General features: G+C 36.6%; 1 protein-coding gene across 1 annotated transcript; it reads right to left on the bottom strand.

Annotated features, from left to right (window-relative positions):
• Positions 1–5,743: 5,743 nt before the first annotated feature.
• LOC129216330 (uncharacterized) lies at positions 5,744–6,478 on the bottom strand. The gene has a single exon (XM_054850540.1). It carries the CDS (start codon positions 6,476–6,478, stop codon positions 5,744–5,746), a length of 735 nt encoding a protein of 244 aa, XP_054706515.1.
• Between the last annotated feature and the right edge of the window lie 8,583 nt (positions 6,479–15,061).

The following is a 15,061-nucleotide window of genomic DNA, read 5'->3' as shown; positions in this document are numbered from 1 at the left end:
ATCAAAAGTTAAGTTTTTCAAACATGATTTACGAAAAATTTAAGTAAGAATAGCCTCTAAACCACTTCTCCTAATATCATAGAATACTGCTTAGGTTTTTATTTTGAAAAATTTTCCACGGGGAAACTCCAGAATTCCCTTCTTGTAAAAATCTTCAAAGTTGTCTACTAATGCGTTTTTGGAAGTTCAAATTGGAAGAATTTAAGGGAAGAAAAGGAATTGATTTCTATCTATAATAATTCTCAAAAAAACGAGCTGATGTATGCATCACATGACTTCCTTTAACTCCAATTTAATGTCATTTCCCCATTATTGGCAATTTTAATGTGATTCAATTGTTTACTCTCTAAATATCACCAACAGTGGCCAAATTCAAACCAAATTAAAAAAAAAACCCTCCAAATTTGTCGCCAAGTTGGCGAAAAAACTTGGCGATCAAAAGACTGGCGATATATCGCCAAGTGTCCGAAAAATTGTAACACAACTTGAGTTTACATCGAAATTAACAATGATTTCCCCCCAAAAAGGGGCAAAAGACCCCCTTAGGAACATCCGACTGCAACCAAAAGGGAAGGTGCACAACTAGACCCCACTAGTAGTCTATGTACCAAATTTCAGCTTTCTAGGACATACCGTTTTTGAGTTATGCGAGATACATACACACATACGCATACATACGTACATACGGATGTCACGAGAAAATTCGTTGTAATTAACTCTGGGGTCGTCAAAATGGATATTTCGGGTGTCTGTACGTTCCTAGGCACTTATCCACGTGTGGTCGGGTCGAAAAAAAAACTCAACATTCATTCGGGGGTGAGAAAAATGGAAATTAAGGCCAATTTTTGAGTAAAAATATTTTCGCGAATGCAATACTTCCTTTTTTTGTAAAAGGAAGTAAAAAACCGATCATGTAGAATCCCAGAAAATTCCTTTCTAACGTCAATAAATGTGGTCTAAAATCACGTTTTAAGGCTTAAACTTCTATAAATTTCCGCCGAACCCCTTGTACCTTTCTTCCCTATAAACACCACAAAGACCGTCCAAAATTGCGTTTTTCAAACTACCATTTTCAAAAATTTTCCGGGGAAAACAAAGTTTTATTAATTGTTCATTACTTAGAGATTAGAGGTTTGAAAATTTTTAGAATAATTGATTTTTTCAGTTTTTCTTGAATAATTTTGCATATACTCGCAATAATTCATAAAGGATAATTTGTTGTGTTATTCTGATCATATTTTCACTCCATTAGAGTAGTTTTGGAGACATTATTTTGTTAAATGTTGGCATTTATAAAATAGAGAAAATTTTGATCTAAAGTAATGAAATTGTTCGCATTGCATAAAGCATGTGTTTGATTAATAATCAAATTTAAAATAAATTTAAAGACTGTCAGCTTGCTGTGCTAGTATTTTATATTCTTCGCATGGGTTTGCATCGGTATTATTTTATTCTTAATGCAATTTTTTTCGCAGCTTTAATTAGTTCATAATTGGCTGAGTTTTTTCTCTTTTGTTAAAGAACTATTGCGTTATCATGAGCGAAGAAAGTCGTATTTTTTCTAGAAAACTAGCAGCAATAAAATGTCTCATTCAAGAAAATCACTATACACAACAAGAAATCGCTAAAAACTAAAAATTGTGTAAGCATCTGGTTGAAAAATAAAAAAAGACCTTTGAATTTCAAAAAAATTTCAGAGTAGGGAAACGCAATAGATGTGTAAATTTATTGCAAAAACAGAAATGAAATTAATTCATATTGCCAAAACTAACAGAAAAACAACTTATCATGAACAAAAAATATCTCTATAAGTGAAAGAGGTAAATGTATGTGATTCTTCTATTCGTAGAAAACTCATCTCGGTTAAACTCGGTGTTCGTTATCCTCGTAAAAGGGCTAAAATCAAATTTGCTATGACAAAGAGACTTGCTTGGGCAAAAATTGTGCATAAACTATTTACTGGTACATGAAATACACCGCCAGCTACCAGTTTGTTTGGCACTCTTGGCTTCCTTAAGAGGTTTTCCACCTCCAGCTCAGTCACTCCTATGCCGGGCTGATGAGTGCTAATAAGCACAAAACTGCAGTCCTCGGCTGGAATTGACTGAGCTGGCGTTGTATTTCATGTATTTCTGCCTTGACCCTGGCTATAGGGCGGTAACTTACTGAATATACCTGCCTTGCCTTCAATATTTGAGTTGTACCGAACCATTGCTTCCGTCACTCGTCTGGTCAGTGCTAATTCTGTATTAGCTACCAGTTTGTTTGGCACTCTTGGCTTCCTTAAGAGGTTTTCTACCTCCTGCTCAGTCACTCCTATGCCGGTCTGATAGTGCTAATAAGCAAGAAACTGCAGTCCTCGGCTGGAATTGACTGAGCTGGCCATGTATTTCTGCCTTAGCCCTGGCTATAGGGCGGTAACTTACTGAATATTTACTAGTAATTGAACCAAGGTGAGAAATATTAATTTGCCTTCAACTGTTCAGTTAAATTCAAGTTGTTCAGTCTTTTTCCTAAAATTAAATTTATTACATACTGACTAAAGATTCAGAAATGTTTATAAACGTGGCTAAACTTTCTTTATGAGAATATTTCCCTACAAATTACATGCACTAAGGTACTTTTTACCTTTTAGGTATAGTTTTCTGATAAATCGATGCTTAAAATACCAAAAGATAGCAGTCAGTATGTCAGGAGAAGTACTAGTGAAGTATTTTCCCGAGTCGCATTATGCAAACGGTTAAACACACCAACCAAGTTATGGATTGGAGCATAATGTCCGCTCAGGATGCATTATGTTCAAACATTGTAGAAGGTATGAGGACTGAATATCAGTATGAAAAAGGGCTTGAACAAAGGTTTTAGTTAAAAGTTTGGTTTCCAAATGAAGACTTCATATTTATGCATAATGGAGTTCTGTGTCTTGAAGCTTTATCTGTGACCAAAATTTTAAATGCAAAAATGTATGTAAAAACACTTCCATGGCATGGAAGCAGTCCAAATATGAGCCCAATAGAGAATATATGAACTATTGTAAAGAAAAAATTAAAGGAAGTTTACTTCACAAACAAGAATTGAATCACAGAAGGACTCATTCAAATTTGGTGTAATGACGAGGAAATACAAACTAATTGCCAAAAACTTATTTTAAAAAAATGCCAAGACGGATGAATCTTTATTAAAAAATAAGAGGATACCCTTCAATATTAAATGTATCAACATTTTTAAAAATAAAGTAATATTTCTTTGATATAACAAGGGTTTACTATAAATTTCATAATTATTTTACTAATTTCTCACCTCTGTATATTCAAAGTGGCTTTAACTTGGATATCAAAATATTTTGTACTTCCAAAACGCATTATTACCACATCAGAGGAGCTGCTGAAATCGAAATAATTTCGAGATGTAAGGTAAAAACATACACCATATTGCGAAATTAAATATTCACACATCATTTTTTGTATAAATTAAATGCCAAATGTATTTTTTCCCATTTTATATTTGTCTACAAAGCCTCCCTTGAGATGTTAACTATATTTTACTCGAACGCCAGAGCATAAAGGCGCTCAAACGACATTCGCACGACGGCGCCGATCATTCTTGGCGCGGCCCTGCTCGCGGGTTACTCGATCATTGGCTATTACATATATGAGGATATTCCAAAGATGATACTATTTATGGTGACTAAAACAGGAAAAACACAGTTTTGATTCGGATCTATTTACATGTCTTATAAAGAGTGCATCAGTTGTAGTCTTTATGTCTCGTTGTGCAAAAATTGCGATTAATGTTTTTTTTTTCCTACCTCAAAAATGCTCAACGCTCCTAGAGAAGTTTTCACTTCAAAAATTGTAGTTTTTCCGACCACTAGTTCCTAGAAATGTAAAGGTTGTTCATTTCCCACCTTGTAATGAATTCCGTTTCCTTACAAAGACAGGAGCGCTGTTGAACTACCAGAGATAAGTTGATGAATTAACCTGTGTCATTTTTAATAGAAGTTTGAAAAATAAATATTCTGACTAAGAAAATGTGATTCAATATTTATATGTTTCGAAATGTTTAAAAATACTTTTTTTTTAAATCTTATTTTTTTAATCACTTTCTTTAACTTCTATAACTATTTCACTTGTTTTTTTACAGAAATAATGACGAGAATGCCTCTAAGAATTGAGTACCGTAAAGTGGGGCTACTTGAGCCTCCAGGGGCTTCTTGAACCCATGAGAAAAAAGTGTTTAAAAACTGTCGTGGTCCTATAAGCTTCAATGTATAGACTTCAAAAACCTTCTCTATGACATGTAGGAGTCCTAGGCAGAGGCTGGTGCATGAAACCAAGTTTCTGCTATTCCCGCTTTTTTCTGATTGAGGTTATGATTGCAAGTTGTGTAACAGTTGTTTTTAGTATCTGCAAACTTTCATATGTTAGTTCATGGAAACATCTGATACCATCATGGTAACGGTAGTTTTATATTTGCATTCTATTTCTTAATAAAATAACAGTGTTTCAAGGTTATAGCTATATAACTAACACAATAACTAATATAAGTTAGTAAAAGTGCATTGGTTGCCTTAAAATGGGGCTACTCGAACCCAGCGTTCAAGCAGCCTCAAACCATATTTCATCACTAAATTATGTTAAGGTTTGTAATCTTTTAAAATAAAGAGGTTAGTTCCTATTTATACCCGTTTATTTGCAAATCTGGGGATAAAAAGGGTCCGAAAGTAAAAGAGAACCCCTTGAAGTAGGAAATAATGTGGATTATTAAGAGAAAAATGTTGTAACTGTGTCCAGGTTCAACAAATTGCGGAGAAATGCCTTAGAGAGTGGCATCAGCCCATTTTGACTTAAGTATATCAACTCTAAAAAGGAAATTAAAAGATCGTTCACAAAACAAGCTTGGGCATCCTGTAGTATTTAGCAGCAAGGAAGAGTATGTATTAAATAATATCAGAGAAAATAAATCCACCCAAGCCATTAAATTGAGGAGTTTTCATTCTTTCTAATGTTTAAATAATGAGCATTTCAATTGGTTTTAGCTGTAGTTAGATTATATTTCTATTTGAGAAATTATGTTTGCATAAAAATATGTTTTTATGTATACGTTGATTTTATATCAATTTATATAAATAATTTGCAATTTATATAAATAGTTTGCTCACTAGAATGTACGTATTGAGTTTTCTTTCAAAATCATTGGTCCTCCTTGATACCAACACCTGATGTTTTATAGCTCTTTCTAATGGATTTGCTGAGTGGGACCAAGTAGCCCCAGCGCTGGGCTACTTAGATCCAATTTTTAAAAATAGAAAAAAATATATATATATAAAGAGTTAAAATTGTTGGTCAAAAAAGGCTTAAGGTAGCAGAACGTCTGAAAAGTGGTACAAACAAGGTTATCAGTTCACATTATGGGTTTAACCAAATATTCCGTATAAAACTCGCAAAATAATGAAATTTCAGGTCCAAGTAGCTTCACTTTACGGTAGTCTTATGCTCAAAAAATGCTAGTACTCTTAAAACAAAGCTATTAAAAGTATTTTTATGACACAGAAGCATATCTTAGTTTCCACTCTGAATTGTATCCTTGAAAAGTTTAAAGAAAAGAAAGTGAGGAGAAAAAAAGTATTATGCATATTTCATCTCCCACAGCTGAGCTTGTAGAAGGAATTATACCAAGAATCAAAACGTCACTTTCATATGAAAAGATTTTCCGCCTTTTGCAAATGTTGGACATGAGATAATCATTTTACAGTCTGCGAGTTCAACGAAGTATGATTATTGATTTGTTGTTGCGATCCCAAGTTTTCAGGTACTTTACCACTGGCCATCATGAAATCCATTAAAGCTTGCTGACCTAGCCAAGTCACTAATCTGTCGTGGCGAACTTTGGAATCAGGATCTACGGCATCGTCGTCGTCAGACCACACATAGCACTGGCATGCTTGTTGTGCTGCAACAATGCAACACGTAACTGCCAATGCGCAGTCCGCTATTGCAGAGGTTAGAGTGACTGCTGCAACAGCTAGTAGAGGTGCTCTTGTAGCTATGTCCCCTGCAAACAGAACCCTTCTTCCGTCACTGTCAATGTAATATCCAGCTGGCCACTGTGCATCGTGGGCCAGACCAATGGCCACAAAAACTGTAGCAAGGCTGCCGGTTATTACGCTGGTTACAGACAAACACAGAAAGATGAAGGCATATATGGATTTTCTTGAACATTTTGTCAAACATACAGCTGACAGACCAGTTGCTATGGCTACTCCACCTGCCCAAACACCTCCTGCTAAAGATGCCATAGCTGCTTCCATGTTCATTAAAAGCAATCCAAATACGCCCAGCATGAGGCCGCAAAATATCTCCGACACTCCCAGCCCAAATGTGAGCCTTTTACGGAATTTATCTGCTTCTTCATTTTCCGCTGAAGCTAAAGTTGGAGGAAATAGATCTTCTTGCAGAGAGTTTCTTGTTTCAGGCATTTTCATATAAGTACAGGTTTTTTTGAAGTGGTTCAAGTGTGTCCCATTGTTCCTAGAAAGAAACGAAAAACTGAATCAATTTTTAGAACGAACGTGATAGTTAAAAGTAAAATTTTGACTTTGTGAAGTAAATTAAGCACACCCTGCACAAAAAACGATGTTAACCACTATGTTGTGGACATAACGAAATGTTTTTCTTATATGTTTCATATGTTTAAAAATTTGACGTCTTAACGGCATTTGAAAGTCACGCATTACACCAACCAGGTAAGCAGATTTAATAAGAAATAACAAACTTCCGTCTTAGCAGAATTTTTAATTTAAGAGTTGTCTCAACAAAGTTGGCGCAATTTTGTGTCTTGGCAGCTTGTTCGATTAAACAGCCGAATAGCTGTCGCGTTGAACCTTTAGAAAAACACTCGATTGCACCAACCAAACATTGTATTGTAGAGTTCCTTTTTTAAAAACCGAATTCGCCTTGAATTCAGAAACTCGGCCTGGCATTGACGTTAACATTGAGCTGGATTTTCAGCCAATCCGCACATGCGCTTAAGGACAATCAAAACATCTGTTTTGACCATCCAAATATGAGGTCGAATCCGGTGTCAATTTGGCAATAGTTAGAGATCTCCGTAAAATCAATATTAATATCGTCGATATTTGCAAAATCAAGTTCTGTAAAATGTCTTGATGGTACTGGTTCGAACAAACTGGTTTTATAATTATCAAATGTGTTTTTTCTCAGTATCAGACGCTATCAAATCGTATTTTTGTTTTTTACACACGTTTCATGAAGTTTTTGTTAATTCAAAACTTTAGATACTCACAAAAACGTCTCCTTTCTTTAGGCTGAACAGTGTCATTCTCTATGTTTGTCATTCTTTTATTAATGTAGAAAAGTGTCTAAACAGTTATGCATTTATGAACAATCTCCAAGTATAGCCAAAAAAGCTTCAATTTTGAAAAAAATCTGGAGGCGAGATATCTAATTTGACTTTTGCTGACGTTAAGGGTTTCCCTATAGCCTTTGTGCCGAAATGGTGGAGGCCTTCACGTGGTGCGACCAGGGTAACGCTAAATCCCCACCTTCTACCTCTTACGGCTGTTTGAACCCCGTGTGGTGAGCGGGGTGCCCCAACGGTGACCATGTGCTAACCAAGGGGTAAGAATAGTCCCACTGTAGCTCATGCATGTCGTAAGAAGCGACTAAAATGGGCATTTCGGGGCTAAGTCAGACTTCTTACTTTGGTGCCCCGGACCTTCGGGTCACTTGAAGCTGCTACTTTCTCCTTGCTATGAATTATTCTTCTCCTCAAATGGATACTACATTGCACGTCGCGCAGGTAAATCAGGGGCGCTTCCGAGATTTAGGCAGAGGGCCTCGGTCGACAAATGACACAGTCTCCAAATCGACAACTCAGGATTCTTCAGTGCATCATAAATGGATTTTCTTCCCCGGCAATGAGAAATAAATTAGACCAATTGATTGAATTAGCAGACAAGTATGGCGTCCAGATTATTGCCCTTCAGGAAACTAAATTGAAAGAGCACACTAATATTAAATTTAAAAAAAAATAGTATTTTTCGTGTTAACAGACCCCATGGAAGCGGAGGTGGTTTGGCCTTTCTGGTCAGAGAAGTTAACTTTAAGAAAATCCCCTTGCCTGCTGGGGACTCGGACTTAGAGATGCAGGGAATATCTGTCACTTGGAAGAAAAAAGTGATTAACATCTTCAATCTTTATCATACGCCTAACCAATGACATTTTCCTGCAAAAGTTTTTGACTCTGCACCATAGGCGGATTTAGAACTGAGTTCCTGGGGGGGGGGGCAGCATTTTTTTTTTTTTTTTAGCATTATTAGTTGTCTTGATTACAACTGGCTGGATTCAGATTTAGCGTGCCTCTAAGCTATTTCAGGGTTTGGGTCTCTTTAGTAGTCTGGTCATGTTTTCTATCGGTGGCAAATGCATTAACATAAGCATTATACGATTCCCCATGCATTATACATAAGGTCTAAAGTGGAAAATGGAGTCCCTTTTAAGTAGGGAATAGAATATCTCGAATTTTAGGGGGTTCGGGGGTTTCTCCCCCGGAGGAATTTTTGTAAAATAGATATAAAATTCTGCATTTTGAAGCCTTAGAAGGGGTAATTGGAACTACTAAAATCTCGGAGACAGATAGCAAAATACTCTTTTGCAAATTACGATAATGCACAGGAAAAATTGTTTTCGGGTTGACAAATCAATTGCATCAGTTCTCAGAGAGAAAAAGCGAGAAAGTATAGAAGATTGTGCATTGTTATTTGCTTACTTTGGCTGTCGGTTCAATTCAATCAGTTTTTGATCACGCCTCCAACCCACCGACAAATACAACAAGGAATTAAATACAAAATGATCAATAGTAAAAAAAAGAAATGGTGTATGGATTTAGAAAATAGGCCCATTTGGACAATTCATAATTTATACACTTGATAAGAAATAAAGTTGAAGCACACTTTGCTTAGGAATTTCAAAGACTCATCTAATCCGTTTCAAGGACTCGAGAACAGTTAAAATTATTTAAGGCATTTAAATTGGCCTTTCCAGTCTCTGAAATTTAGTACTTGATTGTACTGTTTTACAGTATTGTTCTAACTTCGTAAGAAACAACTATTTTAAGTTTGGGGCCTCGGTGGCCGAGCGGTGTTGCTCAGCAACTGCTTGCATGCAGAGAGGCATGGGTTCGATTCCCGCCTACTGCCCTGGGTGTTCTTCTGATTCCCTTGTATTGTAATAAAGCTGAATTGTGCTATCTGTCTTCAGGACCTGATTACCGCGCAGGCCTACTAGGCCTGGGTCTGGGACCCCCTCTTCCTAAGGGTCCCCAAATTACTTAAAGAATTATGCATAGCATTACAACTAAACAAAAAATACACACATTTTTAAATTAATAGCCTTCAGGAGGCCTCCAAATTATTGTGGGCCTTCGGCCTCACTTTTAGTTAGTCGGGCCCTGTCTGTCTTATATGTCTGAGCAAAAGTCGAACTTCCACCTAAAATGGAGCTCAGTCAAACGAAAGCCGCTCATGTTAGCCTCAAAAGCGGATTAGCGCCTTCGTTATTCATTACCTTGGGTGCTCCAAGGGGCATCAGGAACAACAACAACATTATAAGTTTAAAAAAAAAAAAACTTTTGATTTCTCATTACAACAACTTCTTATTTTCAATTACAAGAAGTGCAAAAAACGAAAAAAAATAGAGTAAGTGGTTTTTTCCCCCCTTCTGGGCTAAACAGATTAACAATAGGCAGAAGAAGTAAGATAAACGCAAGTAATGCAAAATAATTTCCAAAAATTACTGCATTCGAGATTAAATAAACAGCAATATATGAAACATGTGAGCCACAAAAATTTATCTTAAGTAATATGCTACAGAAACATGAGAATCATGATTTTTATATTTTTGTTGCAGGATGTGGCAAGGAGCTACATTTGACACATTTCGGCATTCCCCCCCCCCTACCTCCCATCATTTGTTATAAATTTTTATGGTTTGTATCCATACTTTTCCAAATTTTCAAGGTTTTCAGGCACTTTAAAATGGAAGTACTTTTCTTCTTTTCTTTAAAGAACAAATTATGAAATTTTCCAGAGTTGGGGGCCTTTAACAAAGCGGGTGCCCTCAACTATAGCTTGTTTAGCTTATAGGTAAATCCGTTATTTTTTAAATCTTTGTTTTAGTATCCAATTTGTTGAAACAGTCGTTGATTATTTTAAGTATAACGGCTGATTACTCATATTTTCACTCATATACTTGCTCTAATGGTTTTCAATTCAAAGTAGTCGTTTTCAACACATTTTAACAATCCGGTGACAGCTTAGCTTTACTCTTTGTAACACAGTGTATGGTGCCCCCCCCCCTCCCCCTCAGAAAAGGAAAGTGGCTATTCTCTTCATTTTCACTTGTGAACTTTTCAAAAAAAGAAAAAAAAAATCATGATTTTTTCTTTTTACATTTTTGAAGGTGTGTTGTTACCATGTATAAAGTCCTCCCAAGACTGGGGGGGGGGGCATTGACCCCCCTCGCCCCCCCATAAATCCGCCCATGCTCTGCACTGACAAAAGCTCTCTATTCCTTGGTGATCTGAACGCTAAACATACGAATTGGGGCTGCACCACAAACAATTACAGGGATTATGATCTATTAAATGCTGCTGATGATAGAGTTCTTATTTTTCTTAACACATGGATTACCAACTCATACATCTTTTAGCTACGGCACTACAGAGGCCTTGGGAATTTCTCTTGTTAGCCCTGAACTCCAACCACACTGCGATTGGACTGTCCTCGACAGCATTAGTAGTGATTACCTTCCTATTCTTATTAATGTGCACATCAATAAGAAGACCGTGATTGCCCATAGGAAATTTCGGAATTTTAAGAAAGCAAATTGAGATTGCTTCTGACTGATTATAGAGAATTCTTTCAACAAAGAGACTCTTACTGAAAATTTGGAACAACAGGTGAACAATTTTAAACAAGCTGTTATTCACGCTTCACATCTATCCATCCCCCGAGGCAACTTTAAACACCTGAAATTTTTTTTCCTACATAGTGACCCTAAATTGAGGACTTTTGTTCTTGAGAGAAATGCTTTGCACAGGAAACTCTCCCGGACTTGGCTTCCAGAAGATAAAGTTGAACTTAAAAGACTCAATGCGGTCATTAAACAGCTATACATTAAACTTAAGAGGGAAGCTTGGACTAACTTCTGTAATAACATTGATGCCAGAACTCCAAACACTAAATTATGGAGACTTGCACAGTCATTAAGCTATAGCCAGCCACAAAACGTGACATGCAACTCTGTCCTTACTCAGGATGGCATGGCCTCTCCAGATGATAAAACTGCAGCCAATGTTCTGGGAGAATTCTACAAAAATATGAGTAATTTGGCATTTAACCAAAATGATGTTGTTGTTAAAAACAAATCTAAAAGAATGATTCACAATTGTCGCACTTCTAGCTCCGGGAGCACTATTTTCACTAAGGAATTTTCGTTGAGAGAACTTAATTCTGCTCTGCGAGCTATGGATCTTCGTAAATCCCCGGTCCCTGATGGCATTCATGGGTTTATGATTGGCCACTTTGGGCCTCATGGTTTGCAGAGACTTCTGGATATATTTAACCTTTCTTGGAATACTAGTCGTCTCCCCCGGGAATGGAAAAGAGATATCATCATTCCCATCTTAAAACCTGGAAAAGACTCTAGCAACACTGAAAGCTTTAGACCCATTGCGCTGACCTCTTTTGGATGCAAACTTATGGAGAGACTTATTCTTGTAAGATTAAAACTTCATTTAAATGCAAATGACCTGCTTCCTAGAGAGCAGTACGGATACAGAAGGAGTCATAGCACGGTTGATCAGATCTTGTTTATCTGCCAGAATATTCGAGACGCACTGAATAAGAGGCCTACTAATCATACTGTTGCCGCCCTTTTGGATATGTCCAGAACTTTCGACAAAGTTTGGCGTCAACTTTTGATTACCAAACTTCACGACTCTTTTTGTATAAAAGGCAGGGCGCTTCCCTGGATTTCAGACTTTCTCTGGGATAGATTTCTAGGCACTGTGACGTTGGCATCTTTGCTAATAATATTATCATCTGGACTTCTGGATCAGATATTAGTGAAATTGATCTTAATCTCAATCGTGCTATGGAAGAAGCTCATTCTTTTGCTGAGCTACATAAACTAATATTTAATGCTTCGAAATCATCGACTACCTTCTTCACAACTAATAGACATCTCTTCAATTATCAGGCTAGGATTTTCATGAATGGAACGCAGTTAAGTTACGCGAAAAATGCTAAATACCTTGGTTACATTTTAGACCAAAAGATCACAAGCAATAAACATATTGATGGTCAAGTAGCCAAGGCAAGGAAGAGGCTTTATATTCTTAAATTTGTATCTGGTCGTGACTGTTGAGCAGAGGCTAGCACCCTCCGAACTACATATATTTCTCTCATCAGACAAATTCTGGAGTACGGTTTCCACATCTACTCTTGTGCTTCAGACTCCAATCTCATTAAATTTGAAAGAGTGCAGCATTGTGCCGCTAGAATTATTACTGGTCTGAAACACAGTTGTCCCAATGAAATTGTGCTCTTCGATAGTGACTTGCCGCCTCTTTCATGGAGAAGAATTTACTGCCTCACAAAATTCTTTAACAAGTTATATAGTTACAAGGCTCAGCGTAGCACTTCCACTTACCTTCATGCATGGATTGATAATAAGCGCTTGAAGAAACACAGCCCGTTTTCCTTTGCAAAAGCACTGAACCTACCTTCTTCTGCTGTGGAACTCCACTCCTTGAGTCCCACGAGAGTTAGTTTGCAACTCGATGGAATTCATTTTCATGATGAACTCTTGACCAGTATGACGAAAAACAGTGAGATTCCGGAACTTGTTAAACAATTGGCTCTGAAGACCCATCCATGAAATTCCGCATTCTTCTTTGAAGATTTATACAGATGATAGCAAGGGTGATTGGGGAATTTCGGGGAGTAGAGTGTACATTCCTACTCCTACCGGAGCTTTGGAACTCAAAATTAAAAACCCAGATTTTTGCTCAGTGTTTCGATCGTAGCTTAATGCTACCAAGAAAGGCTTGCAGTGTGCTGTTCAGATAGAGGATAAGTACCAGGATATCTGGGTTTTGACTGGTCGTCCGTGCCTCAATTCAGCATCTCTATAATTGGGATTTGGTTGGTGATCAAACTAGTCTAGATATTTTGAATCTTCTTCAGAAACTTTCGCCCGGACATAGCATTCATTTCCAGTGGATTCCTTCACTTGTCGGTTTTCAAGGCAATGAAAGAGCAGACTCCCTGGCTAGATCTGCTGCTGAGGAGAGTGTGAGTCTTGCTGGTGAACTCACCTTTTGTGAGATTTCCACCAAGGCAAAAATTGAGTTAAATAGAAAAGTGAAAACTCCACCCATCCACTCATGGCACTTTGCAAAATGTCGGGGTGAATTCTTCAAACTCAGACGTAGATCACACCAGACTGCCTACACCAGATTTTTAATGGCCACACGAGCGCCCTCAGATTTTGTGGGGGTCTCAAGGCCTTTCCGGAATGCCACTGGTGTTTTGCTGGTGAGGCCTTACCAGCTCACATTTTAACTTACTTGGGTTTTACAAAGGATGAGGTCCTCTGCAACCCACAATTTTTCCTGGCTTCCTGGAGATACTTGGATTTATGGGGATTGTCTAGCCCTGCTAGACAATTTCGAGATAAGAAACAAGATCAACAACGGGAGTTTGATCAGATCTGTATCTGTTCAGCGGCTTCGGGGTGGTAAATTAAGTAGGCAATGGGCGCCACCAGACCAAATCTTAAATTTGAATCCACGGCGTCAAGAGCCGTAATGTGATCAAGTGCAGTTCCAATAGGAACTTAGGGTGGTCACGTACTCCGAAGTGGAGAAATCCGGCGTATCTAAAAAGGAGGACCTCCGTCTCAGAATTTGGAAACAAGTATAACACGACAAATTCGTACACCCCATCACGTCAAAAGTTCGCGTGCCGGTAATAGTAACTTTTTTTCTTTTCTTTACCTTTCTTTGTTCTATTAGAATTTCAAAAAATGCCTTATTTAACTATAAAAAAAAACTTGGCATTTTGAACAATTTTTTTAAAACACGCTGTTTATAAATTAATCAGCTGTGTTTTCTTTGTGATATCTATTTAGTTCTAGTTCTTTTATACATTTCAAAGTAAAATTTAGATTCTTTTGAAACTGTTAAATTACTACGGCTACTTTATTGTGCATTAAATCTGAGCAGTTTTGAGAAAGTCGACAGAATTAATTGTTACTTTCAGGGATGCAAGTTTAAGTTCAAGTTTAAGGGGTGCCAGTTTAAATGTTCATTTCGTCTCCTATTCTGGCAATTTGTTATTGTTACTTGTAAATAATAACTTTGGGGAAAATGAATACAAATTTTTAATGTTTATCTGTTTGTCTTCTATTATTTTTACTCCATGAATTTTTGACAAAGCTACATATATTGTTCTTGTTCATTAATAATTAATTGAATTTACACTGAAAACGTTTAAAAATTTTACAGAGAATAGTTTTTAAGGAAAATGAAAGGAGGATTTTTTGAATTTTCGGGCAATTTATAATTTTTGCTTTGGTAATACAGATACTAATAAAGGTATATAATATTACAAGTGAAGATAATAAAAAGAATTAGCATTCATACCTTAAACATTTCAATAAAAAATGTAATATTTTTTCCTTTTTACTGGAAAAAAAAATGATTTTCAAAATACTTTCTCGTTTGTATCAAATAACCAACAATATGTAAAAATACAAAATACAGTATTTTTGCAGCATTCTCTAAATTATTTTAGAAAAGCACGAACATCATTTTCTAGTTGTTCGAGAACAGTAATACATTTTTAGAACTGTTTCTAAGTTAAAGGGAAATTTTTATTTTCATAAATTGCTTTCCACATGCACGTATAGATGACATTTGAGATCTACTTCAAATAACAGTTATTTCTGAGGGTTTTTTCTAGGGGCAATTCCAC

Source organism: Uloborus diversus, chromosome 2 (assembly GCF_026930045.1).
Source record: "Uloborus diversus isolate 005 chromosome 2, Udiv.v.3.1, whole genome shotgun sequence".
Lineage (NCBI taxonomy): Eukaryota > Metazoa > Arthropoda > Arachnida > Araneae > Uloboridae > Uloborus > Uloborus diversus.
This window is presented reverse-complemented; position numbering and strand designations above follow the sequence as displayed.

Bases quoted from the DNA above. Each gene is read 5' to 3' on its own strand.
- LOC129216330 (XM_054850540.1), bottom strand. From the start codon at position 6,478: ATGCCTGAAACAAGAAACTCTCTGCAAGAAGATCTATTTCCTCCAACT.